General features: G+C 52.4%; 3 protein-coding genes across 4 annotated transcripts; all 3 read left to right on the top strand.

Moving 5' to 3' along the window:
• Positions 1–1,826: 1,826 nt before the first annotated feature.
• On the top strand, positions 1,827–5,112 carry LOC118581614 (ficolin-1). The gene is made up of 10 exons (XM_036183944.1): positions 1,827–1,991; positions 2,208–2,321; positions 2,426–2,479; positions 2,792–2,827; positions 3,119–3,162; positions 3,633–3,660; positions 3,801–3,928; positions 4,339–4,468; positions 4,555–4,689; positions 4,814–5,112. The coding sequence occupies exons 1-10, from the start codon at positions 1,904–1,906 to the stop codon at positions 5,062–5,064; spliced, it is 1,008 nt and encodes a 335-aa protein (XP_036039837.1). The 5' UTR covers positions 1,827–1,903; the 3' UTR covers positions 5,065–5,112.
• A 3,864-nt stretch (positions 5,113–8,976) lies between these two features.
• Positions 8,977–10,875, top strand: Tmem141 (transmembrane protein 141). Of its 2 annotated transcripts, XM_036183946.1 has the most exons (5): positions 8,977–9,104; positions 9,346–9,412; positions 9,583–9,666; positions 9,833–9,940; positions 10,421–10,875. In XM_036183946.1, the coding sequence occupies exons 1-5, from the start codon at positions 9,051–9,053 to the stop codon at positions 10,432–10,434; spliced, it is 327 nt and encodes a 108-aa protein (XP_036039839.1). In that variant the 5' UTR covers positions 8,977–9,050; the 3' UTR covers positions 10,435–10,875. The 2 variants fall into 2 exon arrangements, 1 of the variants encoding a protein (XP_036039839.1); XR_004944714.1 differs by lacking the exon at positions 10,421–10,875 and having other exon boundaries at positions 9,037–9,412; positions 9,499–9,899.
• Positions 10,876–14,043: 3,168 nt separating this feature from the next.
• Positions 14,044–22,549, top strand: Ccdc183 (coiled-coil domain containing 183). Its single transcript, XM_036183537.1, has 14 exons — positions 14,044–14,113; positions 14,584–14,705; positions 15,122–15,199; positions 15,401–15,568; positions 16,215–16,319; positions 18,114–18,236; positions 19,709–19,834; positions 19,936–19,990; positions 20,436–20,536; positions 21,160–21,320; positions 21,485–21,653; positions 21,742–21,852; positions 21,926–22,022; positions 22,358–22,549. The coding sequence occupies exons 1-14, from the start codon at positions 14,044–14,046 to the stop codon at positions 22,474–22,476; spliced, it is 1,605 nt and encodes a 534-aa protein (XP_036039430.1). The 3' UTR covers positions 22,477–22,549.
• Positions 22,550–22,569: the final 20 nt, after the last annotated feature.

The raw sequence follows: 22,569 nt of genomic DNA on the forward strand, positions 1-22,569 counted from the left end.
ACTCATCAACATGGCTATGTCTTGTTCTTGAAAAAAATAACTTCTTTTTATAAAGTAACAGTGTTTGAAAGGACCTCAAAGTTGACACAAGACACCCCAAGACCAAGTTCTCAGCACGAAGGAGATTTATTTACCCCAGAGGGACAAAGGGCAGGGAATAAGAGACAAAGACAGGAGATAGAGGATGAAGGAGAAGAGAAAGGGAGCAAGGGAGAAGGGAGGGATGTTTGCTCCAGAGGGACAAAGGACTGCCTCTGGATAGAGAGCAGACAGAATGGTCCATAGGCAAATGGCAATTTAAAAAGGGAAAGGGGAAACCCCTTGTTAGGATGGGGTGGTATATTTTAATTGGACATGTTAATTAGGTGAACCAATGGGGACTTTTGATTGCTGGACTTCAATACTTTGATAGCTGGACCTTGCCAGTCAGCCTCAGGAGGAAGACATGGCCTAATCAGGGAACAGACCTTGGTGGCTAACTTTAAGAATGTAATCTAACAGTTTAGCAAGGCAGAGGAAATAGGGGAAAGGCAAGGCCTGTCAGAGCCGTGTTGGCCATGCTGAGGCCTACTACAGCCCCTCAGTGTTGGCCATAGGAACTCTGCCCAGGACTCTGAGTCAGTCCACAGATGATGGGCACAGGGGAAATGCACAGACAAGTGGTGAGCACGGGGCAGTAATTTCTGTTGCTTTCTTAGTAGATGTAGAAGCAAGATACGGAACAACAAAGGCACTTTCTGGACACTGGCCATCACACAGCCAGTGAGGGACTGCCAGAGGCCAAGACCTGGCCTGACTGGTTCTAATTTGGTGACCAATAAATGGCTGAGGAGACTGGTGCTCTAACCAACAGTCTTCTGGCTCCTTCCTGGGTAGTAATGGCAAGCAGGCTCCTCTGGTGGCTGAGACCCAAATCCAGAGACAGAAAGAGAGGAACCCTCTGAGAGTCACCAGTTGTAAATACAGGGCCTCCTAGAGAGCTTCTGACACAGCAGCTGCCCAGGGGCCAACAGAAGGAAGGCCAGCTGGAGGTCAGTACCACAAGCAGAGCAGCCTCAGCTCATACTCTGCACCCTAGCTGTATCCATCTGTTGTCACCAGCTCTTTGACTACTCAGCCACTCAGGTCCCCATGGGCACCCTGCTCACTGGCTGCAGTGACTTCTGGATTGCTATACCCAACCCTAGCCAGGCCAATGCCAGACTTTGCAGTAGGTAGGCATTAAGACATGCAGAGCAGTCAGAATGGCCTGGAGGGCCCAGGCCCAGCTCCCTCCAGGCCCAGTGGCCAGCTAGTGCCTCATACCCTCTCTCATCAAGGCTACTTCTGTCTGTTGTGCACCATGAATGCGAGGCTGAGGAGCTCTCAGCACAGCGCTTGGCTCTTAGGGGGCTCAGTAGTTAGCAACACCATCAAGCTGTTTCCTGCGCTTCCGAGGAGTCCGTTGTCCCACCTTGTCTTCTGGAGCTAGTTCTTCAGGAATCTTTCCATCAGTAGTCTCCAAGTTTGTTAAGGGCAACTGTCTTCACTAAGGATTAAAAGCAGAAGAGGAAGGTGGGGGGGAAAGAGGAAGGTGAAGGATGAGGAGGTGGCGGTGTCCTCGTGCCCACAAATGCCCAGTGTTGGCCATGCGAGTGGGCTAAGCACAGCACTGTTTGCACATATGTGGTTCCTGGAAGGCTGTTTGTGAGTATTGTACTCACGTGCTACAGGGTACCCCGGGGTGTGGAGCTGGACATCTGCTGACACACAGGAAGTGTGCCTGCCTTTAATTTGGGCTCCTTGTCAGGAAAAGCTGAGCTCTGAGGAATCCAGGCAGGGAGAACCTTCACCTCATACATCGTTCGCTAGTGTCTCAACTCTGGAGCCAGGGACTCAAGGGGTGGCTCCTGTACCCAGAGGAATGGGGTGGCCTGCCCTGTGGGCACTCTCAGGACTACTCTGTCTCGGCCCCTCCCAGGCCCTGGGCCAGGAGGGAGGTGCCTGTCCAGGTGAGAGGGGTCCGCTCAGGAATGTGGGCACACGCATACCTGAAGATGCCTGCATATGTGGCAGCAGGAAATGGGACATTAGAAGAGCAGCTTGGGAACACATCCAGAGGCAGGCTGTCATTCAGCCTCCTTGAGGTATGAGTGGATGCAGAAAGCTGTGATTTTTCAATGTCACTCCAAAGCCACCCCCTTTTTTATCTTTTTTATTCTGTGCAGATGTTAAGATTGTAGGTCTGGGGGCCCAGGACAAGGTGGCTGTCATCCAAAGTTGCCCTGCCTTCCCTGGCCCACCAGGGCCCAAAGGGGATCGTGGCAGCCCCGCTCAGAAAGGTAGAGATCTGGATAGGGAGGATTGCTGTATGACCTCCCGCTTGGCCATTCCTTCTCCAGTCCCACCTAGGGGATAGGATCCAGTTTAGTCCCTGTGTTTGCAGGAGAGCGGGGCTTCCAAGGCAGCCCAGGGAAGATGGGGCCTGCTGGCAGCAAAGGTAAGAGGAAACTCTCCTATGGGTATATCTGCCCAAGATCCAGACAGGATTTGGGAGCAGTACCCATAGCACCTTGGCCCCCACACCCACCTCCCCTATGCACTACCCAGCTGCATGATGCCTACCCACTTCCTAGCAGGCTGGGTATTCAGGTCTCCCTCCTACAAGCTCTGCTCACATGGACACCTAGGTGAACACATACACACACACACACACACACACACACACACACACACACACACACACTGCAGGGAAGAGGAGCCTCCTCCCTTGTGGAGGCCAGCACTGTACGAATGCCCCTTCTATCTACAGGAGAGCCAGGAATCACGGGACCCCCAGGAGCCAAAGGTAAGCCTGGTAACCAAGGCATCTCAGGAAGGGAGCAAGGAGGACAGCTCCACATGGAGCAATACAGGGTTCGAGTCTTGGTTTGAGGGAGGCCTTGAGCACAAAGAGGGGAGGATGGTCCCAGCAGCACCACTCCAGGACCCCCCCCAAAGTCTCCTGGCTCACTATGCATATCCAAATGTTGGGGGGCTCACAGACCAGAGGAGAGGTTGGATGCTGGGGGCAGTGCAGGACAGAGGATTTGGCAGGATCCCAGCTCTGGGACTAGGCTGGTACGCTGTATTCCTCCAGGGCAGAAAGGCGACACGGGGGCTGCATCATCGCTGGGTGAGTCCGTCCCGAAGCTCTTTACAGTTCCCAGCATCATCACCCTGTGGTTGTGAGTAAAGGAAAATGAGCCCTGACTGCGGCCCAGGGAGCCCTGAATGATAGCAAAAGAGCAGCAGAAAGGTATCAAAGCCCAAAGACACAAGGAGGAAGGACTCCCCCACCCACCTACCCACCCACCCACCCACCATCCCAGCAGCAGGGGTTAACGGAGCCTGGAGCATCACTGTGCCCAGCCAGCCTCCCAGCAGAACCCTGACCTGTCCCAACTACAGACATAGTCACAGACCGGACAAAGCCAGACACAGAAAGGAGCCCGAGGGCAGCAGGGGCCAGCCAGGACGGGTGTGCTGGGCTCTTCTGCAAGAGAGTCAGCACCAGCTATGCCAAGTAGAATATGGAGTGCTAGGGGGTATATCTGTGCTGGGAAGGGACCAAGGAAGAGACTGACACTCATGTCTCCTGCCCAGATGAGAAGGAACTAGGAGACGCCCTGTGCCAGAGAGGTAAGTGACCTCCCAGCTGGCCCCTCCTACCTCCTGCCAGCAAGAATACAGTGCAGGAACCCACATGACTGGGTCCTTTTTCTTGATCCTGGAGCACACCCCAGGCACAGCCCAATCCTGCCTGCTTCCCCATGGTACAGGGCCCCGGAGCTGCAAAGATATGCTGACTCGGGAAACCTTCCTGACCGGCTGGTACACCATCTATCTTTCTGACTGCCGGCCACTGACTGTGCTCTGTGACATGGATGTGGATGGTGGGGGCTGGACTGTGAGTAAGAAAGCTCAATGCAGAGCATGTGAGGTTTGTACACGACAGCCACCCTCAGGAGAAACAAAGGCAGATGCCAGAGAGATGTCAAAGTAACCAGAAAAAAAAAAAAATGGAGTGCCTCCACAAAGGAAAGCCTAAGCACCGATGGACCAGAATCTAGAATTCTGTGGAGTGAGCTAAGTGGGCGATAGGACCCCAGTCATGACAGATACATCAAAACATTTGGCAGTCCCCCTGCGTTTTGCACTGGGACTTTAGAGTCCATCAGTCACCTTTGTATTCACCTGTGCCACCTGCCTCCTGAAGCCTTGTCCTCGGCCACTTCCTTATGGGGGGTAGCCTAGTTACCCTTCAAGTCCCTACTCCTCACAGCCCCACACCCACAGGCTGCCCTACCCACCCCACAGGTTTTTCAACGACGAGTGGATGGGTCCGTCGATTTCTTCCGGGATTGGGACTCCTATAAAAGAGGCTTTGGCAACCTGGGCACAGAGTTCTGGTTGGGCAATGACTACCTGCACCTGCTCACAGCCAATGGTGAGAAAGCAGCGCCTCGGCCAGCGCCTGCCCTCCACGGCTCTGCCTGGCCTCAGCCTTCTCCTTCCTCCCACCCATGTGGCTAGGCAACCAAGAGCTCCGGGTGGACTTTCGAGATTTCCAAGGTGGAACCTCCCATGCCAAGTACAGCTCATTCCAGGTGTCTGGAGAACAGGAGAAATACAAGCTGACCCTGGGGCAGTTTCTGGAGGGCACTGCAGGTAAATCACACAGAAAGCTTGAGGCTAGTATTGGAGACATAGAAAGGGGCCTGCAAGCTGCCTCTGCCCATCTGGGATGAGCTCTGCCTTAGCCCGGAGGGCTGAGAAGTGTGAATTTTTCCAGGAGACTCCCTGACAAGTCACAGCAACATGTCATTCTCAACCCATGACCAGGATAATGACTCAAATAGCATGGGGAATTGTGCAACTTTATACCATGGGGCCTGGTGGTATCAAAACTGTCACAATTCCAACCTCAATGGGCGCTACTTGTCTGGCTCCCATAAAAGCTATGCGGATGGCATCAACTGGTACACAGGCGGAGGCTACTACTACTCCTACAAGGTTGTTGAGATGAAGATCCGGGCATCCTAAGGTGCCCCTACCTCCCTGCTGCAGCCATGTCCAGGCCAGGTGGAGGTGTTGAAGGAAGAGATCATGAGAAGATGATGTCTGTATGTCTGTCTGCTGTCTGTTGTGTGCTCCCTACACTCCCCTCTGGACGCTGTCCAGCACATGAACAGTGTGCACTAATAAAAGTCAAAGTAGCAAAAATGGCGGCCTGAACTCTGTAGCAGTAAAGGGCAGCAGGCAAGAGAGGCCCCCAAATATCCACGCAACCTCGAGGCTGAGACCCAGAGAGTCACCAAGACTACAGCCTGGGGAGAAGTCAGCACAGCCTTCCAAGACCCGCTTCGGGGAACAAACCCATTAATGAGTGGAGAGACCAAAGGGAAGCCAACTCAAGCTTGGACAAGGGTCTCATGGGGCTTGGTGTCACTTCCCAAAGCCTCTTCGACCACAGCAACTCCATGGCCACTCTAGGCACAGAGGACACAGGTCAAAGTGGCCAGTGCTGAATATAGCCCCAGAGAACAAAAGGCAGACAGATGAGGGGTGGCGACCTCAGGAACTCTGGGAAGACAGTAGAATGAATAAGGCCCAGATGGTGGGCACAGGGAAGCTTTAGGTGTCTGAGACTCAGTCAGAAGGAACCCAAAAGCCAGTGAAGATATGCATGCTATACCTAAGAGCAAACTGAGGCCCAGAGAACTGAGTATTGCTGAGAGCCATCCCTGGCTCACTCTCAAGGGACAAGTGTCTCTCTCCCGAAGGTTCAGAGGGTAAGGCTTACACTACAGCCCCACAGCCATGGAGCAAGTGTGGTGGTATTGTGTTCCCCGAAATATTGTGTGTTCCCCGAAATAAACTTATCTGGGGTCAGAGAACAGACAGCCACTAGAACAAAGCCAAAAATGGTGGCTAGAAAATGGGTCAGAGCAAGCCATAGCAGAAGTTGGGAGGTGGTGATGCACTCCTTTAATCCCAATATTTGGGAGGCAGAGCTAGCCGGATCTCTGAGTTCAAGGCCACTTTAGAAACAGCTAAGTGACACATGCCTTTAATCCCAGAAATTCAGCCTTTAATCCCAGGCAGTGACAGCAGAAAGAGAAAGATATATAAGGCGTGAAGACCAGAAACTAGCAGCATTTAGAGTTAAGCATTTTGGCTGGATTAGCATCCAGGCTTTGGAGTAGCACAGTTCAGCTGAGATCCATTTTGGATGAGGACTCAGAAGCTTGCAGTCTGAGGAAGCAAGACCAGCTGAGGAACTGGCAAGGTGAGGAAACTGTGGCTTGTTCTGCTTCTCTGATCTTCCAGCATTCACCCCAATAACTGGGCTCATGTTTGTTCTTATTAACAAGTACCTTTAAGATTCATGCTACAAGCAAGTGGTTACAGGGCTATGGCTATGACCAGGCCCAGGCCATGGAGTACAAACCCAGGATCCACCATGGGCAGCAAGTACAGGAGGCAGAGGGAGCAGCGTGGGTGAGACCTACTGGCCTGGACCCTAAGAAAGAGGAGCACCAAAATATCGAAGCTGCCAGAGGACGAGTAGGCTGGGTCCAGTCCTAGGGGGGTGCAAATGGTACTTTCATCCTTACTGACACACAAGGCCATGGCAACAAACTAAAGTGATTCCCTGGGGCAAATCTGGGGACGCAGGGGACAGCCACTGCTCCCATGATAGGGAGGCTGCATCTCAGAGCCTCAGCAGGGAACACAAACCCAATCGTGGTCCTCCACAGAGCAGCAGGAGGAGCCAGGAACAGGTGCAGAAGCTGATGAAGAAGGGGGGCAGCAGAAGCCTGAGAGAGAGGCTGGGGTGGAGTTCCGACGACAGGGATCCCCACTCAGGCGCCCAAGAGTCGTGAAGGGAACAGGCACTGCTAACACTGGCTGTAGTCTTCTTCATGTCTCTTCCACCGTTAGGTACCAGCTAAAGGCAGTTGATGGGACTTGGGGGTGCATTTTTATTTTTAGGAGCATCTGCATTCCTCTAGGTTTCATACAAAGTACTAATTACTTTAATTAATAAGCAATAATCAATCCTTTTTAATTCCATGTTATATATGTGTTTTGCCTGCATATATGTCTGTGTAGAATGTGTGTGCCTGGTACCTATGGAAGCCAAATAAGGACATCGGATTCCCTGGGACTGGAGTTACAGATGGTTGTGAACTGCATGCACATGCTGGGAATGGAACCCAGGTCCTCTGCAAGAACAGCCAGCACTCTCAACTGCTGAGACATCTCTAGCACCCAATTGTCAATCTTTTTGCTGGGGTGGTGATGGTGCACGCCTTTAATCCCAGCACTCAGGAAGCAGAGGCAGGCGGATCTCTGAGTTTGAGGCCAGCCAGGTCTACAGAGCAAGTTCCAGGACAGCCAGGGCTACACAGAGACCCTTGTCTTGAAAAACAAAAGCAAAAACAAAAAGAAGATGAGGATAGGAAAGAAACAGTGGGGGTGGGGGGCTGGAGAGATGGCTCAGTAGATAAGAGCATTTACTCCTCTTAGAGAGGACTGGAGTTCAGTTCCCAACTCCCATATCAAGCCTCTCATAGATGCCTGTAAATTGGATCCAGAGTAATTCAACACTCTCCTGACCTATGCAGGCACCTACATACATGTGCACATAACCACACACAGACATATATAACTAAAAAATGAAAAGATGGAACTGAGGAGTTAGTCCAGTCTTTAAGGTGCTTACTGTACAACCATGAAGACCTGAGTCCAACCCTCCTCCCCGCTCCCGCCTCTCTCTCTGAAACAGGCCATTAAGTTTAGCCCAGACTGACCTTGAACTCAAAATCATCCTGCCTTCACTTCCCCAGTGCTAGATAACTCCGGTGCACACCACAGCCAGATCCTGGACACACTTTTCACCTAGGCATAAACACCTGGCAAACCCTAACCCCACCCAAACCTGCCATCCACAGTCTCTGAGCCCAACCCATACAGAGTCCTGCCACAGACGACCAGGCTATGCCGCCAACAGGGATTCTAATCTGGAGTGAGGGATCTGCAGGGACACTCCATGGAAGCCACACAACCCACTGCATTCCCTGAAACGCATTTACTGGCCCTCTCCGTCTCCAGCTCCTCTCGTGCTCTGTTGGCAAAGTCAATACCAGGTAGTCTACTCACCTGTGTCCTTGACCCCCTCCAGCTCCGAAACAAGCCCCACAGTTCTTTTTCACATACCATCTAATAACACACCACACACACACACACACACACACACACACACACACACACACACACGCCACCCCCTGCTGTACTTTCCAGAACGCTCAGCCCACCTGCTCCCTTCTGGGACTTTTTCACATACCATCTAATAACACAACACACACACACACACACACACACACACACACACACACACACACACCACCCCCTGCTGGGACTTTTTCACATACCATCTAATAACACAACACACACACACACACACACACACACACACACCACCCCCTGCTGTACTTTCCAGAACGCTCAGCCCACCTGCTCCCTTCTGGGAGCCTCAAGGATGTCCTGGCCTCTCCCTGTCCAGCCAGTGCCTTCTGACCTCCTGTGAGCAACCAGCCTAGCTCTGTGGACTCCTTTATAAGACCCCAGCCCCTGACACAGAACGGGCACCAAAAAGGGGCTCAATTGAACTTGTGGAATTCCAAAAGTCTCTACTTCGTTGTGACTTTTGGAGAGCCCTTAACTGTAGTCTTAAAGTAAAGCCCCATCTCACGTAAGAAAAAACGACCACTGCGCTCTTGAAGGAGTGACGAAAACCAGGGCTGCTTTCGGAGTCACAAGACCCCCAAATTCAACTCTAACATTTGTACGGGTCCAGGCGAAATCCAATCCCTCCCCGCCCCGCCCACATGAGCTGCTCCAGGTTCCTCCCCTTAGGCGGGGCATTCGGGGACCTGGCCCTCTCTGCTACGTTCTGCGCAGGCTCAAGTCTTAGGCCCCACCCCCACCTCCAGTCTATTTTCCCTGGCGGAACCTGACGAGCCATGGTGAATTTGGGCCTGTCCCGAGTGGATGATGCGGTGGCCGCCAAACACCCGGTGAGAAGGCTGGCCTCCGGTGCTGGATCCAGGCCTCAGAAGCTGACCTGAAGGCAGGGGGAGCCCTGTTAGTGGGTGTCAGAGGGGGAGGGACCTCCTACCGTAGGGAAAGAGACCCTGAATGAGTTTAGGGGAGGGTGGGATTGTATCCAGTCCCCAGTGCCCCTCCCCAAGGCCAGGTCGAAGCAGGAGGGAAGAAGAAAAGGGGACTGAGCCATGAACACCACCACCCTCATCCCAGGGTCTCGAGGAATATGCCGTGTGCCAGTCGAACGCCTTCATGAAGGGCGTTTTCACCCTTGTCACAGGTAGGCTGGTTCCAGGAGTCCTGGGGCAAAACACCATAAAGGGAAAAAAAAAAAATGTAACCTACTGTCCTACCCTGTCTGCCCAGAAGGTGGCGCCAAGTCATCTTGCCTGCACTGCAGGTGCAGTAGTCACCTTGCAGGCTGACCAGTGGTTCCTTGGCTCTGGGCAGGCACTGGTGCGACTTTTGGCCTGCAGCTGTTCATTAAACGGAAGTTTCCATACCCTGTGCAGTGGAGCTTCCTGGTGGCTGCCGGTGAGTTCTCCATGGTGGGTGCCTAGGCCCTGAAATACATTCATTGCCGGGGACTCTACAGTATTGGTGTGTTTCCGATAAAGACCCCTGTTTTGGCTGGAGCCCACCCACCCTGTACGGAAGCTGAGGTCCCCAACCCACCACCCTCCTGCTTCCTGATCTCCAGTTGTAGGATCTGTGGCCAGCTACAAAGTGACCAGAACGGAGTCTCAGAAGTGCAGAGATCTCTGGCTCTTCCTGGAGACAGGGCAACTCCCCAAAGACGTGAGCACAGGTAAGAGGGCCCCAGAAGTTTCAGGAAGACAAGCCCACGAGACTCAAATAGACTGGTCCCCTTCCCACCAGCCACTCTTGCTTCCCCCTTGAGGGGCTGAGGCTAATAGGTTGAGCACCTGGAGGAAGATCCTGGTGACCCTGAGACAGAGGGAAGGCCTTGTAAGGTGTGGGACAGGTTACAGCAGTTACACCGGCAACCCAAAATAGAGTGGCCAGGACTGAGACCCTGAAACCAAGTGGGTGGCCCTCAGGCCTGCTTGTCCTTGGTACAGAACTCAGATTTTGTTTATTTTGTTCTTCTGAGGAAGGGTCCATAGCCCAGACTGGCCTTGAATTCCTGCTTCTACCCCCTAGGCTTGAGATTATAAGCCTGTGTAACCACATCTGACAGAAGCTCCAATCTTGTCATGATAGATCAGGGTCAGGGACCCTCAAAACCCACAGATATGAATCAGCTGTCTCCCTTTGCCTCTTACAGATCACCCCAACTAGAAGAGCTCTGGCTGCTGGGATGTGGAGGAGCTGAAGCTGAGAAAATCCTGGACTTTGACACCATCTAACTCCAGGCTGGTCCTTCTACCTCACCAAACACACACACATGCGCACATGCCTTTGACAAGCCCTGGAGTGTGTATGGGCAGGCCTACCTGGCAACTGTGAGACCACTGCTGCCCCAAATCCAGGGCCCGCCCAAGAGTCCAGTTCAGAAGAGGGCTTGAGAGATGGGGGTCTCCTCCAGAGAGCAAGAAGCCAGGATATCAGAGAAGGTTGTATATCCTGTTACACACAACTGTGGGGGCAGCAGCCTGCAAGAGGTGGAAGAGACTTGTGTATTTTCTCTGGTGCTTTGGGGTCCCTTTTCTGACCTCTGTGCCCCAAGTCCAAGGAGAATTGTGAAGGGTTGCAGCTAATAAACAGCTTGTCCTTTTCCCACCTGAGCTCTAAAGCCATTAAACAAGGGCCAGTGAGGTTGTTCAATGGGTTAAAGCACCTGCTGATAAGCCTGATGAATGAGTTTAATCCCCAAGAACCACATGGTGGAAGGAGTAACAATGCCCACACATTGTCCTCTAATCTCTACTATAGTATATGGGTTCTCATTACACATGCACAGGAACACATGAATATAAATACGGGTGTAATATTAAAAAGAAAGGCCGGGCCGTGGTGGCGCATGCCTGTAATCTCAGCACTCTGGAGGCAGAGGCAGGTGGATCTCTGTGAGTTCGAGGCCAGCCTGGGCTACCAAGTGAATTCCAGGAAAGGCACAAAGCTACACAGGGAAACCCTGTCTCAAAAAAACCAAAAAAAGAAAAAGAAAGAAAGAAAGAAAGAAAGAAAGAAAGAAAAAAGAAAGCCCGGGCAGTGGTGGTGGCACACACCTTTAGTCCCCACATTGGGCAGAGGCAGGCAGATCTCTAAGTTTGAGGCTGGCCTGATCTACAGAGTGAGATCTAGGACAGCCAGGGCTACACAGAGAACCCTGTCTCAGGAAAGCAAACAAACAAACAAAAAGAATGTAGGGATGAGAAGGTGTGACCATGCACCTCTGTGGCCACACGGCTGACATTGGAGGACATGCAAGAAGTTCCTAATGCAGAATCCCAGAACTGGACGCTCCCTCCAGCTGCCTGGGCCATGTAGTTATGCCAATGCCTCTCCTCCTGGAAGTCTGCACCTATACAACACAGCCAGAGAAGCAGAACAGAGGCGGGAGCAGCCAGAGCCCAGGCAGGGCTTGGGCTCAGTGAGGCCCCTTCTCCAAGAAGGACCAAGCAGCAGAGCGACAAAGAAAATGCCTGGGGGATGGGCAGACCAGCCCCACTAGAAGGAACAGAGATGGTCCCAACCTTGGCATCCCAGGAGCACAGAGACTTGGCCTTCGCCTGCTCCTGCGCCTCTACTGAGCTTGTCAATTAGATGGTCTGTGAGAACAAAGCAGTGGGCAGAGTGGCAGCAGACCTCACACAGTGGAAGCTTGAGCCACGTTAGTTTTCTTGTAGAAATCTAGGCAGGTGGTCTATCAGTTGTGTGTGCTGTTGCCAACAACACACCACAGACTTGGGCACATTATAATAAAAGCAATTGTTTTATCCCATGGTTCTGGAGGCCCAAGGCCTGACAGCCACCTGGTGGTGGTCATTCTGGAAGAGTCCAGAAACATCCCAGGTCACCACAAGGCCAGAAACAGCTCTCTCTCTCTCTCTCTCTCTCTCTCTCTCTCTCTCTCTCTCTCTCTCTCTCACACACACACACACACACACACACACACACACACACACACACACGTTGCTTCCTCTTCCTATAAAGCCGTCAAGGTTTGACCATGGTGGCTGTACCCTGGTAACTTAAATTCTCATCACCTCTCAAAAGCCCTACCTTGAAGGACACATTCCTGTTTTCTACCCTCTTAAACCTCACAATGGGGTGAGGGCTTAAGACTCCAGCAAGAGCTTGCAAGGACAAGCCATCTTCAAACCCCAGGCATGTTTTAAGAGCTGTTCTGGGGTCAGGGACCCAGGCTTCCTCCAACCTCTTCTCTGTTGTATTGGCTCCCACTTCTCAATCCAGCTCTTCATGCCAGGTGGCTCCACCAGCTCCAGCTGCGGCATCTTCATCCCATTTAACCAGAAGAAGAAAGAGGGAGGCGGGCATTTCTTCCACCATGTCTGTATACACACTCCTGGCCAGGACTAAGTCACATGGTGCATCTACTGGAAGGAAACCAGGACGGCAGCCTTGCTCTGGACAGCCATTTGTCCCACTAAAATTCAGGAGTTCTGTATCTGAGGGAAAAGAGCCAATACTAGGGGATGTAAGTTGATTCTGTCTCAGCTGGATACCAATCTGGGCCACGAAAAACTAGGGAGGTAAGGTGAGCAGCCGTGGCCATAGCAGGTCCTTCCAGCCCTCCTGGATGAGGCATAGACCAGAAGGGAGGCAGGGGGGTGAACACAGAGTTCAGACTAGACAGCAAAGTGGCTAGAAGGTAAAGGATTCATGTGAGAAGGCATAGGAAGATAGACACTAATGTGTCCTGTGTTGTACACATGTTCTGACTACCTAATCCCCTCCTCCCACAAATTCATACACTGAAGTCCTAACCCACAGGACCTCAGAAGGCAACTACTGGAGATGAGCCCTTTAATGAAGTGATTAGGGCTAACTCATGCTATAGGGACTAATCCAGTCTTTCTGGCATCCTTATAAGAGAAGATTAGGACACAGATGGGCACAGAGGGCCACCCACATGAGATCACAGGAGCAGAAAGCATCTACAGCCAAGCGGAGACACAGTGGAAGAACCAGCCATGTAACACCCTGATCCAGCCTTCTACTCCCAGACCAAAGACTAAATGCCTGAAGAGTAAGCTGCCCGCTGGTACTTAGTTATGCAGACCCACGCAGACTAGGTTGCAGAAAGTGTCTGTCTCACATACCCCATGGTGTTCTGGGCTGCTGATTGCTCCTGGCACACCGCTGTAAGGGAAGGGGTAGGGTATAGATGTGTGGACTTGCTTCTGCCAATAATTTGTGATCCAAGGTCCAGGGGGCTGAGGGAGGCAGGAGTCAAGTAGGGTGGTACCAGACAGGCTGGGAAAGCTGAAAGAGATGGAACAGTGATAGGCAGAAGCTGGGGTGGGGTGCCAGGTCACCCAGTGCCTGGGCTTTGAACTAGGAGTCTGGGTTGGGGAGAGAGGTCTTACCAAACACTGACACTGAGGTTAGATGTGGGAGGCACAGTCAAGCTGCTCTATGGTCCTGGGAGCAGGGGAGGGGACAAGCAGGAGGGGTAGTGGGTGAGATATTATACTGAGCCATCAGAAATTGCCCACCACCACCAAGAGGTCTCTGGTGTCCAACAGAACTCCTAAGCAGCAGCCTCGAGACTCATTTCCCTTAGGGCAAGCACCCAGAAGTGACCTTGAGAAGGAAATTCTAGAAGGATGGGATTTCAGGGTTCCCTGGGCATTGAGAACCTTGGTCCCATCACAATGACCTGAAATTCCAAGGACAATCTCAACTTGGGCTCAGTTGAGCAGGCATCTGCACAGGGAGGGTGAGAGGCACACAGGACCCCTGGAGGACTTTTAGGCCACCATGAAGGTTCACAACGAAGCAGCTGTGGAGGCACAGATACAGGAGCTAAGGACCATCACCCGGCTCCAGGGTGAGCCTCACACCGGGGACTGCCACTCGGGCTTGATAATAGGCAACTTGCCAGCCTATTACCCAGCCAGGCCCCCACAGTGGGCAAAAGTCGCCACGTGAAGGGCCTGCCATGTGAAGGGAACTTCAGGGAGATTTGTACATTTAACACAATATTGTTCCAAAGTTGGAGGGGCTGAAAAGGGATCTGCCTGTTTCTAGACACAGGAGCTCTGAAAGAGACAAGAGTTTCCCATCTCTGGTCTTGGCCTCACCTTCTTTACTACCCTGCATCCATCCCTGGAGAGCCTTCTAGAATACCACTTAGAGCAGGGAAGCCTGTGTCTTCCAGAACAGGGAGGAGGAAGAGGAGAAATGATCTCAGAGGCAATGCCATATTCCGATACAAAACATCTCTGGATGTTTTGCTGAAATTTTCAGCCGGTGCTTTGGCCTACCGTCTGGTAATCTTGTTCCCTCCATCACCTACAGAACAATGTCGGGCGCTCCAGATCCAGGGCGTGAAGGAGAAAACAGCACAGAATAAGGCTACAATGGGCCTTCTGCGCAGCAACCTGCGCCGAGGCGCCCATGAGTGGGCTTTGGCAAAGAAGGTGCGAAAGCCCCACCCCCTTCGCAGTCTGGGGATAGGAGGTGGTGGCCCACTTAACCAGTGCATACATCCTAACCCTTTCTCTGGACCAGAAGGCTTGCAGGGGTGGGTACTTTTGTGACTGGTGTCCAGGGCAGGTTCCCCAACATCCACCCGGAGTGCTTAGCACTTACAGTAAGGGACTACCTTGGGCTTTCTAACTTCCTTTCCGGGGGGGGGGGGGGGGGGAATCACACTGGAGCAGGGATGGCCCTGGAGGGGTCCTGCGCACTCTGCCCAGGGGTCCTAGGATCAATGGTCTCCTTGCCGGGCTAGTAGCGAGTAAAAGGCCCTGGGGGATATGTCTGAGTATATCAGTGCCAAGGGGAACGCAAAAGGGCTAGGCTCCCAGCTCAGCAGTATGCTCCCACTCCACAGTATGACCAGTGGACCATCTCCAAGGCCTGCGCGAAGGACGCGTCCATGAGGCTGGCACACTGCCGCAGTTCTATGGAGGTAACGTGAGGCAGCGGGGAGGGTACCTAAAGGATCCCTTGTCCCTCTCAGCCCCAGTCCCTGAGGCCCGCCCAAAGTAAAGGTTACAAGGCCGAAACGCGTGTTCCCGTGGGGCAGCCGCGGGCCCCCGACCTGCAGCCTTCCTGGGGTCCCCGCGGCGCTCCGCCTCGCACCCACGCGCGGGCACCCTCCTGGACGTAGGTGGCTCGGGAGAAGCTGCGCAAGTACGTCTTCGACCGTGTGAATGCACACAACGTGCTGATTCATCTGGCTCGTCGACGGGGACAGAAGCTGGAGAGCTTACAGGGGGAGCTGGCCAGCCTGCGGAACCAGCCGGATGCCACTAAAGAAGAGCTAAAGATGCTGCAGGTGCCCGGGGACCCGGCGGGAGCGGGACTCCGGCGGTGCGCGCAAGCTTCGGGGAGGGGCGGGACTCAGCGAGTGTGACTCCCAAAGGGTGGGTGTGCGCCGGAGGATCTGAAAAAGGGACGGAGTCCCACCTTCAGACAGGAATTCTGTATCGGGGCTGGACCGCTGATTAGGCAGGGTTCTGCGGGAAGGGCCTCTCCTTTGGTGAGGGTCTTTGTAAACCACTGGCCTCCAACTGAGGGGTGGGACTACATCAGAAGAGTAGGTCCTCCGGATGGACAAGACCCTTTGGTTAGTCTGTGCCCTTACATGGCTGTGTACAAACAGGAAAACTTTCTAACAAAGAGCGGAAAACCGATGATCTGAGGTAATGTTTATCACACAGCTGTAAACACGAAGTTGGGAATCAAAGCCATTTTACACATGGTGACTGGGTGGTGGATAAGATGTACAATAATGACTTGGTCTGCAGGGCCTGGTGGCAGGGGCAAGCCTGGGGAGCCCAACACCCTTGTGTGAAAGCCCAGCCCCCACCCCCACCCCGCTCCCTCCCTGGGCAGGGTTCGCCCCCTTCACACCTGATCGGGGGTTGTGGGGAGGTGGGTCTTGTCACCAAGCCCTTTCAATGATCCAACCCCACCATCAGATTATCCGCCAGCTGGAGAACAACATTGAAAAGACCACGATCAAGATCACCACCAGCCGGAACATCCACATGCTGTACACAGACCTGCTGGATTACCTGAAGAAGGTGAGCCCCTCACCCAGGGAGCCCCACCTGCAACTCTCTTGCAAGCAGCCAGCAAAGCAGCCCTAAAAGTATGTGGAAACTGCCTAGAGAACTTCAGTTTTGTTGCCCCACACAAGCGTATTATGGGTTAAACTCATTTAGGGGGCTTAAGCCCGGGCATGGTAGCATGGTCGGTGATCTCAGTACTCAACAGGCTAAGATGGGAAGATTACATATTCCAGGCCAGCCTGGGCTACACAGTGAGGCCCCCGTCTCAAAAACAGATTGCAAATCATCATCATCATCATCATCATCATCATCATCATTATCATCATCATCATCATCGTCATCAACACACACACACACATACCACAAAACCACAGAACTCTTTCTTTCACATATTAAATAGTTTAGATAGTTTAGTTTGGGTCTTTGAGGGTCAGAGATGGGCTATACTCTCCTCCCAGAAGTCCCCTAACATGGGGACTTCATCTCCCACCTCTCAAAATATGCTGAGCACACAGCTTCCTGCACACTTTAGATCTGGCTACCCTGCTTTCTGTATTGGAAGCCAGAAGGAAGCAAATTCTGCCTCATGGAAGTCCCAGGGAACCACGACCGTGTATCTCATTGGGCACATTCCCACTATAGCTACCATAGAGCAGAGCATCTGCAGTGGAAGTGAGGGAGAAAGGACTTCAGGGCAGCAGGGTACTGAAAGCAGCATTGTGGACAGGCCTGGAAAGGTGTCCAGGAGAAAGCCCTAATGCCTTCGCCCTGAGAAAGGGAGGTAAATGAGTGGTGTGGCATCCCTGGAGAGAAAGGGTTGGTATGTGGGCAGATGTAGCAGCTTTTCCCTGCTGGGGTCATACCCCTCAGGCAGGATCTCAGCATCATGCTCTGGTCTGTCCTTCTTACCTGACCCTCATGCTGGAGGCTCAACTGGAGGCCCTGCCCACCCTTCCTTCCTGTGTCCACCCCTCCCCACACACCTGCGTGTTCTTCGTAGAACTTTCTCTCCAGGACAATACTTGAATCAAATCCCCACATCCACATTTTGTAAAATCTGCAAAGACTCAGCATGTGCAGGTTTTAACAACAAAATATCAATAGCTAAGCTTTCTTGCCCATGATGCACCTAGCCTTGTGCTAAATATGCTATCTTATTTATCCCTCCATCCTAACAGAAACCTTCCGAAAAAGTCAGGACCACCTTAGAAAGGCTAGGTGCAATCCCAAGATCACACAGTAGCTGCTTAGACGTAGACTTTGCTTTGAGCCCTATCTGGCTCCAAGCCCATCTTTCAAGCCCTTCTGTTCCACTTCCAAAGATGCCCCCCAAGCAAACCCTCCTAGAGTTCTTTTGTTTTGATTTTGGTTTTTCAAGTCAAGGTTTCTCTGTCTAACAGTACTGGCTGTCCTGGAACTCTCTTTGTAGACCAGGTTGGCCTCGAACTGAGATCTGCCTGCCTCTGCCTCCTGAGTACTGGGATTAAAGGTGTGCATCACTAATGCCTTGCTCCCTCCTGGGTTTTAGAGTTGGCCTTTGCTGGGACCTCATTACATCCTCTTGTCCTAGGTAGTGAGAGTCCATAGGTCACCAATGACTATCCACACTAGAACATTTCTCCTTCTCTGTGACTTGCCCAGAGGCTGGGCCACAGACGGAACCCCTATCCTATCCCCAGAGCTCACACAGTCTGGGAGTGAAGGATGGAAGAGAATCAGAGGGCTCGGGAAAGCCAGCAATAAGGTATGATGGCACCAAAGGAATCCATGGCCTCATGACCTTGTTGCCTTTGCCCATACTGATAGGTGCTGGCAGGCTACCCCACAGAGCTAGACAAACTTCAGAACCTGGTGACCAACTACTGCTCAGAGCTGTCAGATATGACAGTCATGTCCCAAGATGCCATGATGATTACTGATGAGGTCAAGGTGAGTCCCAGGACTGGGGAGCCATCAATAGCTGGCTTGCCTGATCCTGTCTTGTTCAGAACCTATCTGGACATCCTATGCCTACACTACCCATCATCCCTGGAGAAATCCATTGTCAGCCCTACCAGCTGATCTGCTCACCCAGGGAGAGAAAGTCAATTTGGGCACAGAGACCATAATAGATGTAGCCAGGACAATAGGCGTCTATTCACCTTGTCACTACTAAGATCCCTGTCTCTAGGGAGATAGGACTAGGGAGGCCAGCAAGCCTCCATCTTCCTGAAATGGGCAATTCTTCTAGTAGTACACCTCATCATATCTAGGTCAGTATGGCAGACATAGGCAAAGGGTTTCAGAAGTCTCTAGGGCGGCTTTCCAAGGAAATGTGCTTGAATGGGCTCTGAAGGACCAGCGAAGTCCAGAGGTAATTAGAGCGCAGAAAAGCCAAGGCTGTTGCCACATGTGAGTGCACAGAAATTGACGTAGCTTCCTTGCATGAGTCAGTGGAGGCTGTAGGGTCCTCAGGCTCACAGCCTCAGAGAACACAGAGGGACACATGAGCACATTGTGCTTTATGCCAGGTGTGGTAGTGCATACCTTTGATCCCAGCACTCAGGAGGCAGAGTCAGACAGATCTCTGATTTCAAGGCCAGCCTGGTCTATGGAGTGAGTTCTGGAACAGCCAAGGCTACACACAGAAACCCTGTCTTGAAAAGAAAAGGGGGGGAAAACACCACAGATTGTGGAGGTGTTTGTTTGTAGAGACAGGGTTTCTCTGTGTAGTTTTGGTGCCTGTTCTGGATCTTGTTTTGTAGCCCAGGCTGGCCTCAAACTCACAGAGATCCTCCTGGCTCTGCCTCCCAAGTGCTGGGATTAAAGGTGTGCGCCACCACCGCCGGCCAGATTGAGTTTTACAATGGCACACATTAACTTAAGGTGCCAGAGCAGAACTACTGACTGTGTGGCCAGGCCAGTAGTAGAGTGGGGGTGGCCAGAAGTAGACAGGGCAGGGAAGTCTTTAAGGGGTGACCACAGTGAGCTTTAGTGATAGGAGTGGGTGAAAGAAAGAGAGCAGAAGGAAGGAGTGAAGGATGATAGTTTTCAGCCACAAAAGCAGAATGGAGGAGAGACCAGCTTTGAGAATTAAAGGGTGAATTACTTTCAGATATGTTAAATCCAATTTAACGGGTTCTAAGTGGAACAGGCCAGGAAGCAACTAAAGGCAAGGGCCCAGAGGAAAAAAGAGAGCCTGGGCTAGAGGGAAAAGTCAGTAGGCATGTGTTAGCCAGGAATCTCTGCACTACAGAGGCAATGGGGCACCCAAGAGGACAGTGGCAGCCAGTAAGAAGAAAAGAATGGCCAGCTTTCTCCCGCCATCCAATAAGATGAAGACTGAAAACTGGCCCCTGGCTTTAGAACCACTGGAGGACCCTTGGTGAGACAGTATCTCCATTGAATCTCTATGTCCCCAGAGGAACATGAGGCAAGGGGAGGCGACCTTCATCGAGGAGCGAAGGGCACGAGAGAACCGGCTGAATCAGCAAAAGAAGCTTATTGACAAGATCCACACCAAGGAGACCAGCGAGAAGTACCGCCGTGTACATCTGGAGCCACACCCCATGGCTCTCCTTTCCCACTGGGGGAAGAGCTGGGAGGACCCTTCAGTTCTCATTCTCACCTGGTTCTTTTCCCCAATTAGGGCCGGAGGGACTTGGATTTCCCCTCCAATCTGATGAGTATGGACACCATGAAAGGTGAGTCTCAGCTCCCTGCCTGGTACAGCCAAGGTCTCCAGTAGCCAGCAATGATTGGAACTGCTCAGCCAGGTACCATGAGGCCAGTGGTCACTAGGGTGAGGAAGACAGACAGCCCCTGCCTCTTCCCTGACTGTCCCTGAAGAATCTGAGAGCCTATGGCACAAGGTGGCTGCAGAGATGCTATCTCTAGCAGCTAGAGCTCAATCACCCAGTGACATCTCAGAACTGCTCCCCAGAGCCACATGCTGCAATTCTGCTCCTGGTCCTTGTTTGTCCTTGAGTTCCCCAAGGTACTCTGAAGGGTCAGGCTGGGGAGAACAGGTACAGGTCACATGAGGGCACCCAACATCCTAGGGGTCTTCTTTGAAGCCTAAGTGTCTGTAAAGCCACCAGGTAGCCATTCCTACACACTGACTAGGCCCTCCTTCTCTGTTCTGCCCAGTGAGGAAAAGAGAAACTTCCATAGCAGATATGGAATACCAGACAGAAGTGACTGCTTTGGTAGAGAGGGTTAAATCTGCTGTGCAGTGCTCCCACCTCTGGGTAAGTCTCCCTGACACTGGGAGGGTGACTAAGCTAGGCCAGGGCCTGGGGTACTCTGCAAAAAGTTCACAAAGCTTAACTTCCCCTTGGACGTTCCCAAACATGATGCTCCCAAGCCTGGAAAAAGTCTGGGTTTTTTGAGGTTTGAAGATACCCCCAGCATATGGATGGCATGTCCCTCACCATATTCTACATACAGGGCAGAGTCTGCCAGAATTTGAAAGTCTAAATGCGAAGGGCCAGGCCTCTCACCACAGCTCAGGCCCTTTCCCAGGTTGACAGCCACAGGAAACAACTGTCATAGACCTACCTGAGTTACCACTGTCAGGCCTTGAGCTCCCAGCCACAGCATCTTGACTGAAGGTGATACATGGTCTCTTCATGGTAGATGGGGTTACTTACCCTCTGCCTGTCATGAAAGCTATGTATCAGGACATACCCAGGTTACCCTTCTGCCCAGCACCTCATAAACCTTAGCACCCAAAAGTATTCAGTGTCATGACTGGGCCCCAAGTTCCAAGAAGCTGCACTATCCATTGGGAGGAGCCCAGGAGAAAGCAGGGCTATGTGGCCCTACTGCCTTTCAGGCCCACCCCTGTTACTCTCTGCCCTGGACTGGTTAGGACATAGCGGGCCGCTTCCTGGCTCAGAAGAATACAGAGGAGAACCTGGAGCTACAGATGGAGGATTGTGAGGAGCGGCGGACACAGCTGGAGGCCCTGATGAAGAAGCTGGAACTTGAAGAGGCTCTGCTCAAGTTCCACCAGATACCCAGCTCTGCTGGGTATGTTCCAGGGCTGCCAGATGGCCCCACGGGTACAAGCTAGTAGCTGTACCCGCTTGAAGCTGAGTTTATGAGACCCTGAAGTTAACACAACACCTGGTTCGGGACCCCCGTGGGCCCTGAGTACTGTCCCACTCTTACTGCTGTGCTTACCTCCTCCACAGCTTTAGTTCTATTGAAAAAAAGATGAAGAACATGCTAGAAGAAGAAGAAGCAAGGCTCCAGCTGGCCCAAAACAACATGACCAAGAGCCAGCAGCTACTACTGGCCATTCAGACAGGCATTGACAACCTCTACATCCGGCTCATCGGCATCGCCTTGCCAACTACCCAGGTACCAGCCCTGGGGATGGGGGGAGCTGCTGTGCAGAGGGTCCTCAGGTGGGGCCACCAGAAAAACAAGCTGCTCCTCTGGCCTACAGAAACAATTATCAATATCTGAAACCCTTGATGTGTATGGCAAGCTGGACTATTGCGAGGGGAAGCTCACACATCTGGCTGACCGCATGCAAACGCTGTCCAGAAACGAGGAGGTAGCCCTGGGCCATGGAGGGGTACCCACAAAACCCATGTCCTCTCAGAGCTGATAAGGGTGCTTCCCTGCAGGTCGACACAAAGGTGAGGGACGCCCTGGAGTCCTCAACTCTAAAGGAGAAACATAATACCAGAATTACCTTTGAGGACCAAGAGGAGGACATGATAGGTAAGGCCCTAGATGTCAGCCACAGGGAGGAGATGGAAAAGGGGGAACAGGGATGATAGCGGGAACTAACTCAAGGCAAGAGATGGCATACACTGTCTGACTAGAACATACTGGATGAACAGAGAAGGATGGCTAGTATGGCATATCCTGATTCCTTGGCACCTGGCCTTGGGTGACTTAGGGCAGGGGTCAGATCATAGAGTCTTCAGTCATCGATCCATCTGTGAGATGAGCTCCAGACGCAAGAGAAGGCCCGTGGCAGCAAAAAAGCAAACGGGTAAGGGTGGGGAGGGGGGGTCGGTCTCTGGAAAGTCACTCCCTTCTTGCCTGTGCAGAAACCTTCCAGTTTGCTGACGTGGACCATAGCTACGTCCCTTCGCGGGCTGAGATAAAGAAACAGGGCCAACGGCTGATCGAGGGGAAGCTCAAGGTGTCCAAAAAGAAGAAGAAGTAGCCCGGGCCGGGCTTTAATACACAAATAAACATTTTTCCACAACTACTCTAGAGAAACAAGAAACCCAGGGGTACTTTGAGGGCAGGAAGGCGG

The sequence above is a fragment of the Onychomys torridus genome, chromosome 4, assembly GCF_903995425.1.
Source record: "Onychomys torridus chromosome 4, mOncTor1.1, whole genome shotgun sequence".
Classification (NCBI taxonomy): domain Eukaryota; kingdom Metazoa; phylum Chordata; class Mammalia; order Rodentia; family Cricetidae; genus Onychomys; species Onychomys torridus.